We start from the raw sequence: 17,422 nt of genomic DNA on the forward strand, positions 1-17,422 counted from the left end.
GCCTGGAACCTGGTGTCACCTGCAATTCCTCCCTCCCTTGCACCCACACATTCACCATGCTGCTTCCCTCTCCAGAACGTTTCTTAGACTCCACCTTTGTTTTCTATCCACACAGCTAAGCTGCCCTCCAGGCCCTCCTCGCCTCCAGTCCTGACCACTGCATGCGCCTCCCCGCGGAGGCATGGCTGGAGGAGAGCATGGAAAGAGCACTGCCGTATCCCAGCCATTTCTGGCTGCCAGGGGCACCTCACTGGGCCCAACACAGCCTAGCTTAATTTAGAGCCGCATTCTGTACAGGCCCTAGCTAGCCCCAGAGCCAGAAGCGGCAAACACGGCACACAGCTGAGCTCAGACAAAGCCAGAACAGGGCCCATGTCTGCTTGTGTGACTCCAAATCCAAGACCCCCATTTCTCCTGGGCCAGGTCCCAGCCTAGACTGAGCCCTCACACCCACCAGCCCCTTCTCCAGTGGGTCTGTTGTATGTCTGGATCCTAGGCTCTGGCCCCACGTGGCATTCCTGCCCTGTTCCCTACCCCAGCCAGGCTCCAGACCCAGCCCTGAGGTCCCACAGCAATCTTACCTCTCACAATCAGTCTGTAGAAGGCACTTGTCAGGGGACTGTCCCCTATGAATGTGGCACTGTACACCCCATTCTCACTCAGACCCACATCCGGAAGGGTTAAGGTGAACAGCGTCCCATTCACTTCACCCCGGTGCGTTGTCTGGTAGAAGGTACCTGAATTAAGGCAAGAAGGCAAATGGCATCAGGTCCTGAAGTTACCCAACACTGGAGCTGGCCTGAGTCAAACCCTGTCCCTGTTAGTCCCTCTAGGGAGAGCCAACCATGTGCAGCTGGGCAGCACCGAGGGGCTCTGCCCTCTTCAGCTTGATGACCCAGACACATCTCTAGGATGTGGGTGAGCATCAGGTCTCTCCTGGACTGTCCCTGAAAGGCCAGGCCAGCAAAGCGAGTGCAAGGGCATGAGCCAATCCCTGGTGGCCAGTCCCGTGGCCGTCTGTGGGGGATAGGGTTCAGGACCCCAGAAAAGGAAGGGGTCAGACAAACGTGCAGCCTGACTCCTCCTCTCCCTGGTTAGTGAGGCGCTCCATCCAGGGTAGGTCTGAGCCCCCAAGGCAGCACTGTCTGGAGGGACTGCATCAGATGGAGGCAGTATCTGTCAGGGTCTGTCTGCACTGCAGCAGGGTGCATGCTCCCCAGCATGGATTGACAGGCACAAACTAGCTCTGTTCACAGGACTAGCAGAGGCAGGGGCTCCAGCTAGCCGCCCACGTACATAGCCCAGGAGACTGGGTGGGTTTGTGCTCAGGCAGCCAGCCTGAGCTGCCAGCCAGTCTACTCCAGCAAGGCTACCCTGCTGGTTTTAGGGCGCTATCGTGAGCAGAGCTAGCGCGTCTGTCTCCCCACACTGGCAGGCATTGCGGTGTAAACATACCTAGGAGAAGGGGCGTCTAGAGACACTGCAGAGTGAGTGCCTGGAGCCTATGGCAATGGCACAGTCTGGACCAGAAACTGCCAAGGCTCATCCTGCTCAACACAACTGCCTTGACTACTTCCAGAGCAGTCGGGGGGAGGGGGCACTGCCCCAGCCTCATTTGCATCTGGAGCGGGGCAGACGGGGGGGGGGCTCACTTGTCACTTGTCCTGGGCTCATGCAATGTAGGGTTCAGTCATATGTGGAGGAGGGTCTCACTGACCCCTCACTCTGACCCTGTTGGGAGGGGTTTTGGGAGATCATGTGTCCTGGCTGTGTGTGCACCTTGGAACCTGGTCCAGAGCTCTTTGGGGTCCCTGGCCCTATGTATCCACAAGTCTGGTTGTTTCACTAGGGTTGCCTGCCCCAGCCTGGCAAAGGGGGTGGATCAATGGGGTCTCCTGCTGTGGGAGGGACTCTATCTTGGGAAGCAGTGACTCTGAAAAAGATGTGAGGGTCGTGGTGGATAATCAGCTGACCATGAGCTTCCAGTGTGAGGCTGTGCCCAAGAGGGCTAATGCATAAACAGGGGAATCTCGAGTAGGAGCAGAGAGGTTATTTTAACCTTTGTATTTGGTTCTGGTGCAACTGCTGTTGGAGTCCTGTGTCCAGTTCTGTTGTCCACAATTCAAGAAGGATGTTGATAAATTGGGGAGGGTTCAGAGAAGAGCCACGAGAATGATTAAAGGATTAGAAAACCTGCCTTCTAGTAGTAGATTCAGGGAGTTCCATCTACTTAGCTCATCAAAGAGAAGGTTAAGGGATGATTTGATCATAGTCAATAATAACCTGTATGCAGAACAGAAATCTGATGGTAGGAGAGCTCCAGCGGCCAAAGGTCTAACATGAGCCAATGGCTGGAAGCTGAAGCTAGACAAATTCAGACTGGTGATAAGGCACAAATGTTTAACAAGCCACTGGAACAATTTACCAAGAGCTGTGGTGGATTCTCCATCACTGGCAATTTTTAAATCATGGTTGGATGTTTTTCTGAAAGGTCTGCTCTGGTTTGGGCTGGAATTAATTCAGGGAAGCTTCATGGCCTGTGTTATACAGGAGGTCAGACTAGCTGATCACAGGGGTCCCTTCTGCCTTTATTAGCTATTAATCTCTTGGGGGCATGGCTCCCTGGGGTCTCCTGCTGGGGTGTGAGGGGACTGCTCACTAAGGTTGCCTTCCCCAGCCAGGGGAAGCTGCTCACTGGATCACTTGCCATTTCTTTTCCACAAGACATCTGTGTTCTTCTTGTGAAGGACTTTGGCAGAGAAGGTGGCTGAGTCCGCAATGCTCACAGTCTGGGTGACTTTCAGTGGGACCAGGTGGGCTACAGAGAAACGGAGAAAGAAGGGTAAAGCTTAGGAGGGTGTTTGAGTGTCCACAATGACTTCTCTTTCCCAAGAGGGGACAGCTGCTGTGGAAGAACTGCCAACCCCTGGGACATCATTTGGACCAAAAAAAAAGAAAAAGTTAACGTGGCCTTCTATGGCACAGTCTCATTGCTGACGTCACTGAGAGCAGGGCAGAGCCAGGCCAAGCAGCACTCTGATATCCTGAGCACTGGGATGTAGAGATGGGAGCTCCTCACACCCTGTGCTCCATACATGCTAGAACTATGGGTTCGGGGGGTGCTGCCGCATGCCCCGGATTGAAGTGGTTTCCATCATATCCAGGGTTTACAGTTTGGTTCCACTGGTCTCTAAACACATTGTTCCAGCCCCCTGCTATGCTCCAGGCCATTCTGAAATCCAAATTACAATGAAGTTACCTCCCGGACAGGATTTCTGCAGTGTGGCCGGGAGTCACCTCTGTCCCTGGCTGTATCACAGGCTGTGGGCTCCTTGCAGGTGCTGAGGAGGGAGCTGCACTGCTCCTGCTTGGGGCCTCTAGTCGACATTTTCACCCATGGGCACAGGAAGTCAGGACCCCGGTATCTCTATGAGCAAGCAATGACCACGTGGCCTGACTGCCGGAAGAGCAGAGAACCCCGAGAGGCCCATGCATGAGAGAGACGGGGTCAAACACTGTCAGTGATGGTCTCTGCCCTCTCTGAGCCCTTCTAGGTCCAGCCCACCATGTGGCAGGAGGTGCAAGGCAAGGAGGGGAGCAGGAGGACACACAGACACAGAGCCTCTGTCTGTCTGGATTCCCCAGTGTCCACAAGCCTAGCACAAAGCAGGGGGAATTGCCCTCTCGTACTAACCAGTACAAGGCTAGACGCAACCCAGGCAGGTGGGGGCAGCAAGACAGGAAGGTCACTCGGGAACAAACATTAACAGATGAGCTGTACCTGCTCTGCTGCTTTTCCCTCTGCTGATACTCACACCTTCTTGTCAACTGTTGGAAATGGGCCACCTTGATTGCATTGGCCTCATTAGCACTACAAAAGTAATTTTCTCTCCCTTGCTATTCATCTCTTCTTGTCAACTGTTGAGAATAGGCCACTTCCACCTTAATTGAATTGGCTCGTTAGCAATGACCCCCCACTTGGTAAGGCAGCTCCCATCTTTTCATGTGCTATAATATATACAATATTCTGTAAAAGCAGCAAAGAATCCTGTGGCACCTTATAGACTAACAGACGTTTTGCAGCATGAGCTTTCGTGGGTGAATACCCACTTCATCGGATGCAAGTAGTGGAAATTTCCAGGGGCAGGTATATAAGCAAGCAAGAAGCAAGCTAGAGATAACGAGGTTAGTTCAATCAGGGAGGATGAGGCCCTCTTCTAGCAGTTGAGGTGTGAAAACCAAGGGAGGAGAAACTGGTTCTGTAGTTGGCAAGCCATTCACAGTCTTTGTTTAATCCTGAGCTGATGGTGTCAAATTTGCAGATGAACTGAAGCTCAGCAGTTTCTTTGAAGTCTGGTCCTGAAGTTTTTTTGCTGCAGGATGGCCACCTTAAGATCTGCTATTGTGTGGCCAGGGAGGTTGAAGTGTTCTCCTACAGGTTTTTGTATGTTGCCATTCCTAATGTCTGATTTGTGTCCATTTATCCTTTTCCTTAGAGACTGTCCAGTTTGGCCGATGTACATAGCAGAGGGGCATTGCTGGCATATGATGGCGTATATTACAATATTCTGCTTACTGTTTTTTTCACTCCATGCATCCGATGAAGTAGGTTTTAGCCCACGAAAGCTTATGCCCAAATAAATTTGTTAGTCTCTAAGCTGCCACAAGGACTCCTTGTTGTTTTTGCTAATACAGACTAACACGGCTACCATTCTGAGAGCTGTACCTGGACACCTTGCAGTAATCACTGCCACCACCAGAGAGCGCTTTGCTGGCCACAATGATTAGGCATTAAGAAGGCTTTGGAGTGAGGCACTGTTGTATTGCTGGGAGTGATGGCAGGTTTGCAGAGGACTTCTTGTTGCATAGTATGGGCTGGAGAGGGGAGCAGGACGGTTCACGGGGCATGTGTGGAAGTATGAATGTAGCCCAGCTGTGCTTATGCTGGGGCACCCACTTGCTTCAAAAGGGCCAAAAGCCCGTCGCTCTTCAACCTCCTGGAGCTTTCCTTTGTTAAGATAGCAGAAGGGAAGTGCCCCTCCCAGATTGTTCCTACAGTTTCTTTTCCCATCTCCCCCAGCTGCTGTTAGTGGCCTGGTCCACAGGCTTAGTCCAAGAGAGCCCCTGGGCAGGCAACCAGCCCTGCCACCCACTTCCCACAGTCTGATCTGCTGCAATGAGATTGTGGGCACAGACTCACCCACGTCTCTGCACGTGTGCACAACACAAACAGTTAGTGCACTGCAGCCAAAGGATTTCACAGTTCTCTTGGGGATTTTCGGGTTTTCACAGCAAATGGTCAGTTTAATGTTTCCTGTGAAATCTGTGTGGCTAATAATACAGCTTTGTAAGTGTGTAGTGATCACGGTTACCCAGTAGAATCTATCTGAGGTATTTACAGATCCTAAAAATTGTTAAAAGAACATTAAAGTTTCAAAGTCAACCATTAAAAAGTTAGGAAGTGCCATACTTAAGGCTGCCTGTGCAGCCTTATCTGCGCCCCCCTTCTCCCCCCGCCCCGGTGTGTATGCATTATGATACAGCCTTTGATTACCTGATCATATACTATTTTTTTCCACAGGCCCCTTGCCTCATTCCATGCACAGGATGAATGGTGCTCTGGGGATGTATCAGGGTTGTGCATTGAGTGATATTGTTGTCTGTAAGACTCCTGCTTCATTCGTTGCAGAAGTGGGAAGGTGTGCAGTGAATGAGACAGAGGCCTGCAGGAAAAGAAAGGATGGTCTCCTGGGTAAGGGAGCTGAATGCTGCCTTGGAGAATTGTATCTCCACCTCTGCCACAGAGTTCCCCTGTGATGCTGGGCAAGTTACTTAAAACCTAGGAGCTCATAATTGTGTGGTCCTCATTTTCTGGGTGCTCAGTGTAAGATACCTGGGGCCAGATTTGCAGAAATGGTAAGTGCTCACAACTGCAACTGAAGTCAACTGGAGCTGTGCTTTGAAAGTATAAAGTGCTGTAAAACTGCAAAGAAGTCTGGGAACTCAAGTCTTGTGTGTCTCAGTTAGACACTTCTAACAATTTTGGCCTTAATGTCTCAGTGCCTCAATTTCCCATCTGTAAAGTGGGGATTAAAATAATAACTCATCTCACTGGGGTGTTGTGAAGATAAATTAATTGAGATACTATGGCAAGAGCACCACAGAAACACCTAAGAGGACATTAATAATTTTATATTGAGTACTGGGTTTGGATGGGATGTATCCAAATAAGGCATGAGGGCACACATTATATGAGGAGATTAAAAAAGATACTGAATGACAATCTACTCACTGAATGAGGTGGGATCCTATGAAAAAGTAGCATGTGATCATGTATCGAGGATTGTAGCATAATGCATATGCATAAGGGGGGACAATTAAGTTTGCATGGGAACCCACATAGGTCATCAGTAGGGTCGGAACCTTTAAATCCACCTCAAAGTCCTGTGCCATGTCCTTGGTCCCCTTCTCTTCTCCCTTGACACCTTATCTCTTGGTAATCTCATTGCAAACAGAAATTCAACAACCATCTCTATGCGGATAACTCACAGATCTACATCTACTCCAGACCCGTCTCCATCTGCCCAAACTACAATCTCAGCCTCTCTCTCTTTCACCTCCTTGTGGATGACAAGCTGTCAGCTCAAGATCAACCTGGCTAAAACAGAGCTCCTAATCTTTGCCACCCAAATCCTCCATTACCTCCTTTCTCAATCACTGTGGATAAAACCATCCTGTCGGTCACAAGCCCGTAACCTGAGTGGCATTTTCAGCTTGGACCTCTCTCTAGATCAGTGATGGGCAACCTGAGGCACGTGGGCTGCACTCGTCCCATCAGGCTAATCCGCTGGCGGAGCACGAGACAGTTTGTTTACATTGACCGTCCACAGGCACGGCCACCTGCAGCTCCAAGTGGATGTGGCTCTCCGTTCTCAGCCAATGGGAGCTGTGGGAAGCGGCAACCAGCATGTTCCCTGTGGCCCGTGCTGCTTCCCGCAGCTCCCATTGGCCAGGAACGGCGAACTGCGGCCACTGGAAGCTGTGGGCAGCTGTGCCTGCAGACAGTCAATGTAAACAAACTATCTCACGGCCTGCCAGCGGATTAGCCTGACGGGCCGTGTGCAACCCACCACTGCTCTAGATCCTCACATCCAGATGATATATAAATCTTCATTTCTTTCTGCATAACATCTCTAAGATATGGCCTTTCTTAGCCATCCACACAGCTAAAACCCGTGTCCCGACTCTCATCATCTTCTATCTCGATTATTGTCACATCCTCTCTGGCCTTGACAAATGCAGTCTTGTCCCACTCGTATTCAGAAAACTGCTGCTGCAAAGATCATGTTCCTAGCCTGTCACTTTGACCATGTCACCCCTTTCTTTGAATCCCTCCAGTGGCTCCTCCTTCTCTTTCGCATCCAGAATAAGCTGCTTTGTTGTCACTTTCAAGGCCCTTCACAGTCAATCCCAGTCTACCTGTCTCCTCGAGTCTCGTTCATTTTTCCAGTTGTCAGTTCTCTCCTCTGATCGGCCCATGATGGTCTCCATTGCCCACTTCTTACAGTTTCAAACACCTTTGTGCTTTCTCTCATGCTGCCCCATATGCATGGGAGTGGCTCCTCATAGACATCTGCAAAGCTACCTCATTGTCCACATTTAAATGTCTCTTCACAACTTTCCTTAGCCATAACCCCTACAAAAACAACAATGGTTAGGCTGCTAGTGTGCAGAGAGACTGCTGCTCATCATGCTGACCACCCCTCTTTGTTCGCAGGCTGCGATCTGGGGGGAGGGATAGCTCAGTGGTTTGAGCATTGGCCTGCTAAACTCAGGGTTGTGAGTTCAATCCTTGAGGGGGCCATTTAGGGAAGTGGGGTAAAAATCTGTCTGGGGATTGGCCCTGCTTTGAGCAGGGGGTTGGATTAGATGAGGTCCCTTCCAACCTTGATACTCTATGATCTGGCTATATTTACCTCTTAGCTGGGGGGAGAGACCACCTTTCTGTTCTGTGTTTGTGCAATGCCCAGCACACTGGAATTCTGATCCATGACTAGAGCCCTTAAGCACAATACAAATAATAAGAATAAAGTTTGGCAAAGTTATAAGCACCTGATAATAGGGTCTTATAATGGAAAGTGTCAGGCAACCTTAACTACAGGCGTCGCTGCCTGCATCCCCTGTCATAAACATACCCCGCATTGTAGTACCTAGGCGGTAAGACACGAGTATGGGTGTGAGAATCCAACACTCATGGTTACTAGTTACCTACCATTAAGGGCTGCTTAGCACCTTTCGGGCTCTGGCCCTTGTTGGGGACAATGCAGAGTCATGCTGCCCAGACCCCACCAGCATGCATGTATGCAATTGGGGTGGCTAGTACTGCTTGGCCCTTGAACTTAGGGGCACAGGGACCAGCCCTTGTGCAACAGTTGCGATATGGGGAAGGCTTCTTGTGCCATCCCCATCCCAAGGGGAACCCAAGCATTAGTCAGTTGCTGTGTTGTTCCTTGTAGCAACTTTAAAGGGTAGATGCTTCTGGTGTCAGTACACAGCTCCCCATAGCTGTGTCCAGGCGGGTTACTCAGAAGCTAATGCTGAGAAGTAACAGGTGTGATGTTTTACAGGCAGATTTTCCAGTTTCCTAGATCTTTGACCATAAGAGCATTGGGCCTGAGAGTATGTCTACACAGCAAAGAAAAACCCCATGGCTGGCCTGTGCCAGCCTACTTGGGCTCATGGGGTATTTCATTGCTGTGTAGACTTCTGGTGCCATGGACCCTGCAGGTTGGTGGGGGTGTCTCAGAACTCGGGCTCCAGCCCAAGTCTGAAACTCTTCAGAGCAACGAAACAGCCCCACAGTCTGAACCAGAATTGTCTGGCATGGGCCAGCCATTGTTTTTCTTTGCTGTGTAGACAGACCCTGAGTCTCTGTTCCATGATGTGCTGCTGGGCCAGATGTAAGACACAAGCTTGTTGCTGATCTCCAGACCCAGTCTCCAGTGGCATCTGCCTCCACAGCTGCTAGTATCTCTGTCCCCAGGGCCTTGTATACCGGTCCTGGGGAGCAGCCTCATCTCAGCAGGCTCATGTGGTGTGACTGGTGTGCATTCACACCAGAAACTGCCTCCCGCCCCACAAACCTTCCTGATCAATGAACACTATTCGGCCCTGGCCAGGAGCCCTACAGCAAATCGCCACAGCTAAGAGCATGTTAAATTATCTAGATCTGTCATCTTAGACTTGAACTGCTCTCCTGGGGCCTCAGGTTGTTTCCAGCTACTGCATCCATACTCCACTTAGCTGAATGGCTGGGAGTCCCCTCACGACCAGGTGCCGTGTAGCCACTCCTGGCTGGGCTAGCACCCCCATGGACAGTCACTCCGGCGCTGTGGTGGTTTCTCTGCCACGTCACAGGGCCCTCCAGCCAGGTTACAGTCTTTAGTTCCCCCTTTCTGGGGTCACCATTGACCAGAATCAAGTCCAAAATGCCCTTGACAGAGACAAAACCCTGGGGTTATTGCTCAGCTTCTTCCCAGTTGAAGCAGGGCTGCTCCCATAGCTCCCTGCTTGCCTAGAGAGCATTTCCTTGACAACTCAGGGGCCTTCGGCTCCCTGCAGTCTCTATGGATATTGTGGCAGTTTTCTGGGTTTCCCCCTTTTCACTGCCTCTTATTGCTCTGAGCTTCTGGCCTGTCCTGGAACCTCCCTCAAGTTCCTTCCCCGACTGGACTTTATTACTATTTAAAACTGGCTGGTTTTACACAGGAATCACCAGATTTCCTCAGGTGGGCCTCATTCTGCAATCTCTCCATTCTGCTACAGTCTAGCACTCATCACTGGATGTATGGTAGCTATCGCCCTGACTCAAGTGCTGCTGGCCTAAGTCTCTCAGACACCTCTGCAATGGTGTCAGCTTAGTGGGTAATTTCTTACCTCCTACTCTGTGACAGGACCGTAATTCATACAGGGCCAGGGTGCGACCAAGGAGCTAGGAGCAAACCCACAAGCCAGTAAAGACTCTACGTAGAACCGCCATCCAACTAGAACAGGGAACACAGACCAAGCTACCCAGGACAGAAATCAAAGGGTCCAAGACAAACTCTTCAACAGGGACCTGTCCTCGATGACCTACTCAAAGCGGAGAAGCTTGTGATGTGCCCCACGCTGAGCCTTGCCCCTCGAAAAGAACCCTGAGCTCAGGAAGGGGATATAGCCCTAGAGTCCAGGCAATGGAGGAACTCATAGACTTTAAGGTCAGAAGGGACCATTATGATCATCTAGTCTGACCTCCTGCACAATGCAGGCCACAGAATCTCACCCACCCACTCCTGTAACAAACCCCTAACCTATGTCTGAGTTATTAAAGTCCTCAAATTGTGGTTTAAAGACCTCAAGGTGCAGAGAATCCTCCAGCAAGTGACCCATGCCCCAAGCTGCAGAGGAAGGTGAAAAACCTCCAGGGCCTCTGCCAATCTGCCCTGGAGGAAAATTCCTTCCCATCCCCAAATATGGCGATCAGTTAAACCCTGAGCATGTGGGCAAGACTCACCAGCCAGCACCCAGGAAAGAATTCTCTGTAGTAACTCAGATCCCACCCCATCTAACATCCCATCACAGACCACTGGGCATATTTACCTGCTAATAATCAAAAATTAATTGCCAAAATTAGGCTATCCCATCATACCATCCCCTCCATAAACTTATCAAGCTTAGTCTTGAAGCCAGATATGTCTTTTGCCCCCACTACTCCCCTTGGAAGGCTGTTCCAGAACTTCACTCCTCTAATGGTTAGAAACCTTCGTCTAATTTCAAGTCTAAACTTCCTAGTGTCCAGTTTATATCCATTTGTTCTTGTGTCCACATTGGTACTAAGCTTAAATAATTCCTCTCCCTCTGATATATTTATAAAGAGCAATCATATCTCCCCTCAGCCTTCTTTTGGTTAGGCTAAATAAGCCAAGCTCTTTCAGTCTTCTTTCATAAGACAAGTTTTCCATTCCTTGTATCATCCTAGTAGCCTTTCTCTGTACCTGTTCCAGTTTGAATTCATCCTTCTTAAACATGGGAGACCAGAACTGCACACAGTATTCCAGATGAGGTCTCACCAGTGCCTTTTATAACGGTATTAACACCTCCTTATCTTTACTGGAAATACCTCGCCTGATGCATCCCAAGACCGCATTAGCTTTTTTAATGGCCATATCACATTGGCGGCTCATAGTCATCCTGTGATCAACCAATACTCCAAGGGCCTTCTCCTCCTCCATTACTTCCAACTGATGTGTCCCCAATTTATAACCAAAATTCTTGTTGTTAATCCCTAAATGCATGACCTTGCACTTTTCACTATTAAATCTCATCTTATTACTATTACTCCAGTTTACAAGGTCATCCAGATCTTCCTGTATGATATCCCGGTCCTTCTCTGTGTTAGCAATACCTCCCAGCTTTGTGCCATCCACAAACTTTATTAGCACATTCCCACTTTTTGTGCCAAGGTCAGTAATAAAAAGATTAAATAAGATTGGTCCCAAAACCAATCCCTGAGGAACTCCACTAATAACCTCCTTTCAGCCTGACAGTTCACCTTTCAGTATGACCCGTTGTAGTCTCCCCTTTAACCAGTTCCTTATCCACCTTTCAATTTTCATAGTGATCCCCATCTTTTCCAATTTAGCTAATAATTCCCCATGTGGAACCGTATCAAATGCCTTACTGAAATAGAGGTAAATTAGATCCACTGCGTTTCTTTTGTCTAAAAATCTGTTACCTTCTCAAAGAAGGAGATCAGGTTGGTTTGGCATGATCTACCTTTTGTAAAACCATGTTGTATTTTGTCCCAGTTACCATTGACCTCAATGTCCTTAACTACTTTCTCCTTCAAATTTTTTTCCAAGACCTTGAATACTACAGGTGGCAAACTAACAGGCCTATAGTTACTTGGATCACATTTTTTTCCTTTCTTAAAAATAGGAACTATGTTAGCAATTCTCCAGTCGTATGGTACAACCCCTGAGTTTACTGATTCATTAAAAATTCTTGCTAATGGGCTTGCAATTTCATGTGCCAGTTCCTTTAATATTCTTGGATGAAGATTATCTGGGCCCCCCGATTTAGTCCCATTAAACTGTTCAAGATTGGCTTCTACCTCGGATGTGGTAATATCTACCTCCATATCCTCATTCCCATTTGTCATCCTAGCATCATCCCTAAGCTCCTCATTAGCCTCATTAAAGACCGAGGCAAAGTATTTGTTTAGATATTGGGCCATGCCTAGATTATCCTTAACCTCCACTTCATCCTCTGTGTTTAGCGGTCCCACTTCTTCTTTCTTTGTTTTCTTCTTATTTATATGGCTATAGAACCTTTTACTATTGGTTTTAATTCCCTTTGCAAGGTCCAACTCTACATGGCTTTTGGCCTTTCTCACTTTATCCCTACATGTTCTGACCTCAATAAGGTAGCTTTCCTTGCTGATCCCTCTCATCTTCCACTCCTTGTAGGCTTTCTGCTTTTTCTTAATCACCTCTCTGAGATGCTTGCTCATCCAGCTTGGTCTACTACTCCTGCCTATGAATTTTTTCCCCTTTCTTGGGATGCAGGCTTCTGATAGTTTCTGCAACTTTGACTTGATGTAATTCCAGGCCTCCTCTGCCTTTAGATCCACAAGTTCTTCAGTCCAATCCACTTCCCTAACTAATGTCCTTAATTCTTTAAAGTTAGCCCTTTTGAAATAAAAAACCCTAGTCCCAGATCTATTTTTGTTTATCCTTCCATCTAGTTTGAGCTGAATTAGCTCATGATCACTCGAATCAAGGTTGTCCCCTACAACCATTTCTTCTATGAGGTCCTTGCTACTCACCAAAACCAAATCTAAAATGGCATCCCCTCTTGTTGGTTCTTCAACTACTTGGTGAAGGAATCCATCAGCTATCGCATCCAGGAAAATCTGAGCCCTATTATTATTACTAGCACTTGTCCTCCAGTCTATATCTGGGAAGTTAAAGTCTCCCATGATCACACAATTCCCATTAGTGTTTACTTCATTAAAAACATTAAAGAGGTCTCTATCCATCTCCAAATCAGATCCCGGCGGTCTGTAGCACACCCCAAGCACTATCTCAGGGGAGGCTCTAGTAGCTTTCTTTCCCAATGTGATTTTTGTCCAGACAGACTCTGTCTTATCCATTCCATCCCTTCTTATTTCTTTACAGTCTACCTCATCATTGATATACAATGCTACCCCACCACCTTTGCCTTTATTTCTGTCTTTCCTGAACAGCACATAGCCTTCAATACCTGTACTCCAGTCATGACTACTATTCCACCATGTTTCTGTTATGCCTATAATATCTGGTTTCACTTCCTGCACCAGTAACTCTAGTTTCTCCATTTTGTTACCTAGGCTCCTCACATTAGTGTACAAACATCTTAATTTTTGCCGTTTGGCTTCACTGACATTCTTTACCTGATTAGGCACAGGCATTCTACCGCCAGTATCACCTATTAGAACTGTACCTACAGTAACCTTCCTCCTTATGTCCATTCTCCTACCCACAACAGTATCCTTTCTTACTTTGTTTTCTTCCCTCTCAATGTTAAATTCCGGCGTGGAGATTACCTGTACATCTCCCAACCATCTCCCCCAAATTCCTCGTTTAAAGCTCTCTTAATCAGTTGTGCCAGCCTCCATCCTAGAAGTCTATTTCCCTCCTTACTCAGGTGAAGTCCATCCCGAGAGAACAGTCCTCTGTCCATGAATGCTTCCCAGTGGCCCTACATCCCAAAGGCCTTCTTATAGCGCCACTGCTTGAGCCATCTGTTGATCGCCATAATCTTGTCACACCTTTGTCGCCCTTCTCTAGGAACAGGCAGAATCCCACTGATGCTCATTTGCAACAGCCAGGCTGGGCCATGCTCTGTCTCTTTTCTAGCTGTTCAATGCCACTTTCATGGCCCCAGCAGCTCTGCACTTCCCAAAGTCCTTCTGAGACCATTCTGGGAATCAGCCCACAGCCAGACTCCCATGCTGACATACAAAGGTTTGACCTGGTCACTAGAAGCTCTGCCCTTAGCCAAGGTCCCTTTGGTAGTTCAGCTGCTCAAATACCATTCTCTGGCCTCTGAGTGCTAACAGCCTCAGGAGGCAGCATAACTCTGGCCTGCCCAGTGCTATTGCACTCATGCACGCCCACACGTACGCTCAGCCATTACCAGGCGTGCTGATGTCGCACTCCCAGACTCCTCAGGGAACACTTGGAGCAGGCCTGCTGTCCTGCAGCCACTTACCATTCCGGCTGTTATGCACGTAGACCACCCTGGCCTGCTCCATCTGGGTCTTCCCCAGGCAGTATAAAATCCCCACCAGATCCGCCACCGAAAAGCCTCTGGCTTGGACCTCATTGCTGCGATTCCTGTAGTTCTGGAACTTTGTGTTGGGATGAGTCATCACTATTTTATTGTCCCTCTCGATCTGGAGGTAGCTCACAGCTCGCTCGCCCATCACACAGGAGAGGTAGAAACTGGTGTGAGACGGACTTTGCACATTGGCGACCAGAGTAATGTCCAGAATGGCAGCTGTGCAGGAGGGATGAGAGAGAGAGAGAGAGAGCGTGTGGGGAGCCATGGCCCTGACACAGCCCAGCAGGACACAGGCCTTTGCTCTCCTGGGTCTCAGCCTGCCCCGTCTCTTAGACATGAACCTTCAAGTCAGTCCCAGATGACCTTCGACATCTATCCTGGCTGCAGGTGACTGCGTGGCTGAGTGGGACCGACTGTCAGCACATGGTTAGGTCTGATCCAGTGCGAGAACAATGAACAATGAGGAGCTCTGTGTAGGGCACATTTCCTGCAGTGTCAATGGGACCCCTGGCTGTTCCCTGCCCTTGCCCTGCCAGCCAGAGCGAGGCCTTCCCCTCTCTCTTTTGACTGCGGCTCTCCTGCTAGGATGTGCCTACTGTTGTGCAGGGTCATGGCAGTTGCTATTACAAGCCATGTGACCCAGCCATAAAAATCTCAGTTCTTTTCTCCCCAAAAGCTTCTGCTCCCTGCCCCGAGCCATAGTGCACTCTAACTGGGAGGGGAGAGGGAGCGCAGGGGAGGGAGACTAGAACAGTGCACCTGCCCCAGCCTGATGCCTCTTGGATGGCTCATCAGACAGTCCAGATGGTGACAGTAGCAACAGGGGAAATTCTGTCCTTCTTTCTAATTAAGCCCATTCTTTAGTGGCCCAGCATTGTCGCACACGTGGATCATGCCCAGGCTGGCTGCATCAGTGGGGCAGGTGATTTCTCTAGGGTCCAAAGTCTGAGAGTATCTCAGAGCTCCCCGTTAACCCAGGACCCTTGTCCCATTATCCCGGACCTGCTGAGGGGTCCCATCGAAGGGTGAGACAGAGAGAGATGAAAGGAGTCTGCTGTCCCAGAGCCTTGGCACTGCACCCTGCCAGCTCAGCTAGTTGGTTCGGGAGCCATGCTGGTCACTGCCTCTTTCCAGCTGTTAGGACCCTGGGAGTTTTCCTTGCCACCCTTTCAGCCCCATTTCTCCAACCTGGCACCCTCCAGAGCAGGTAACCAGTGCCTCGTCACCATTCCCAGCCTGTCCTGCAGGGACCCCGCCCCAGTGCAGCTGCAGCATTACAACTGCATGGCCTGAAGCAGACTTTATGGAAAGTGATCACCCTGGCTGTGCAATCGACAAGCCCTTGGAAATTCTTTGGGGAACCAGTGCAGATGTCATGGGTTTCCCACCAGGGGAAGAAAATTTACCTGTCAGGCGCAGCAGGAGGAAAAGGAGATACACCTCCTGGAATCTCATGGCCCTGAAGGTGAGTCCTGACTCTGCCCAGTGTCAGGAAAGCCCAGACATGCCCGACTGGAGAGAGACTGAGCTGGCCGAGGAGGCGGTCCCCCTCCCTGGCAGGTTTCCTTTAGTTTTTAGTTCCAGTCACAGCGACGGGGGCGGAAGTCCAGGAAGGAAATGGTGCTGCTCATATCAGAGACACAGCGAGAAAGAAGCTTCCCTTTCCCTAAGTGGAAAACACTCTGTGCCCAGTCGCCCGGCTCAGCTCCTTTTGGAATCTCAGCAGAATGCTGGCGGCTGGTCTACTCGGAGGCAGATTCCAGCATGAGCTGAACGCCGCACAAGCAGAAAGTCTCTGTGAGCAGAGGTATCCCAGGTCTAGTTCCAGGCTGCTGATCTGTCAGGGGAACTAAGGCCCTGCCCAGAATTCTCAAAGCGTGTTCCAGCTGCAACTCCAATCATGTGTCGTCTGCATCCATGACAAGAGGTGATATTGCCTGTCTGCTTCCTCTAGTACAGTGGCAGGCTCATTCTGGAGCCAGACTGGCCAGCTTAGTGCCCTTGAACTCCAAGCAAACTTATCCGGCCAGAGGAACTGTGGAGGGCCCAATATAAATAATGTCTATGAGTAGTATAACCTCAAATAGAGGCAAGTTATTAAAGAAGAGAGATTTTTGGTGAGGTTTAGTAAGGAGAGATTATTTTAAAGGCCTAGTCTGGCATGTTATTAAAGAATAAATTTTTTTGCAATAAATGTAAAAGGTGTATTAAATATAAGGGTAGGTTAAGAAAAGAGCATTTAAAAAGAGTTAAATAAAAGAGAAACATATAAAGGAAACTGTTTAGTAAGCACGTGGTAAAAAGTATAAAGGAAGGTTAATAGAAAAGCATTTAAACTATTAAATACAAGGACAGGTTAAGAAAAGAGCATTTAAAAAGAGTTAAATGAAAGAGAAACATATAAAGATAGGTTAAAAGAGAACAGGGCAAGAAAAGGGAAAAGAAAGCCCCTTTGCAAAGGGCAAAGATAGACAGCACGTGGTTGAGTGAGAGAGAGAGCTCTTACCCTTCTAAGTATTTCTGCAGAAAGAGGAAACTTTCCAGGTTCACAGCCCCTCAGGCTTCAAGTATCAGAGGGGTAGCCGTGTTAGTCTGGTTCTGTAGAAGCAGCAAAGAATCCTGTGGCACCTTATAGACTAACAGACGTTCTGCAGCATGAGCTTTCGTGGGTGAATACCCACTTCTTCAGATGCAAGTAGTGGAAATTTCCAGGGGCAGCTGTGTATATATAAGCAAGCAAGAAGCAAGCTAGAGATAACGAGGTTATCTCAGGCTTGTTATCACTAGCCCCTCAGGCTTGTTATCACTGCCTTTGGATCGGCCCAGTCAGATGATGTTCTACAACAGTGTCATAGAATTCATTTTCCTGAACCAATCCTATAGTCCCAAGGTTTTTAAACAAGAGCCATCTCCCCCACCCCCCTTTATGTGCCTTATTCTTATCTAAAAACAGACACCAAGCATTTTCCCCGCCATGTAGCCCTTTTACATGGGGACTTTAATAAAAGTTAAAACCATAAGCCCTTAGTAACAAACAATTTTTAAAAGTTTTCCCCTG

At 48.8% G+C, this 17,422-nt stretch overlaps 1 protein-coding gene across 4 annotated transcripts in view; it reads right to left on the reverse strand.

Annotated features, from left to right (window-relative positions):
- Positions 1 to 17,007, reverse strand: part of TIE1 (tyrosine kinase with immunoglobulin like and EGF like domains 1) — a 43,744-nt gene extending 26,737 nt beyond the window's left edge. For 3 of the 4 annotated variants that reach the window (XM_039485315.1, XM_039485312.1, XM_039485314.1), the window contains exons 1-5: positions 16,871 to 17,007; positions 15,771 to 16,399; positions 14,293 to 14,580; positions 2,708 to 2,818; positions 582 to 737 (exon numbers count right to left, since the gene is read on the reverse strand). In XM_039485315.1, the coding sequence (XP_039341249.1) occupies positions 582 to 737; positions 2,708 to 2,818; positions 14,293 to 14,580; positions 15,771 to 15,819 (604 nt within the window). In that variant the 5' untranslated portion in view covers positions 15,820 to 16,399; positions 16,871 to 17,007. The remainder of the gene's footprint in view (positions 1 to 581; positions 738 to 2,707; positions 2,819 to 14,292; positions 14,581 to 15,770; positions 16,400 to 16,870) is intronic. The other variant, XM_039485313.1, reaches the window with a different exon arrangement.
- Positions 17,008 to 17,422: the final 415 nt, after the last annotated feature.

The sequence above is a fragment of the Mauremys reevesii genome, linkage group 8 (assembly GCF_016161935.1).
Source record: "Mauremys reevesii isolate NIE-2019 linkage group 8, ASM1616193v1, whole genome shotgun sequence".
Taxonomy (NCBI): Eukaryota; Metazoa; Chordata; order Testudines; family Geoemydidae; genus Mauremys; species Mauremys reevesii.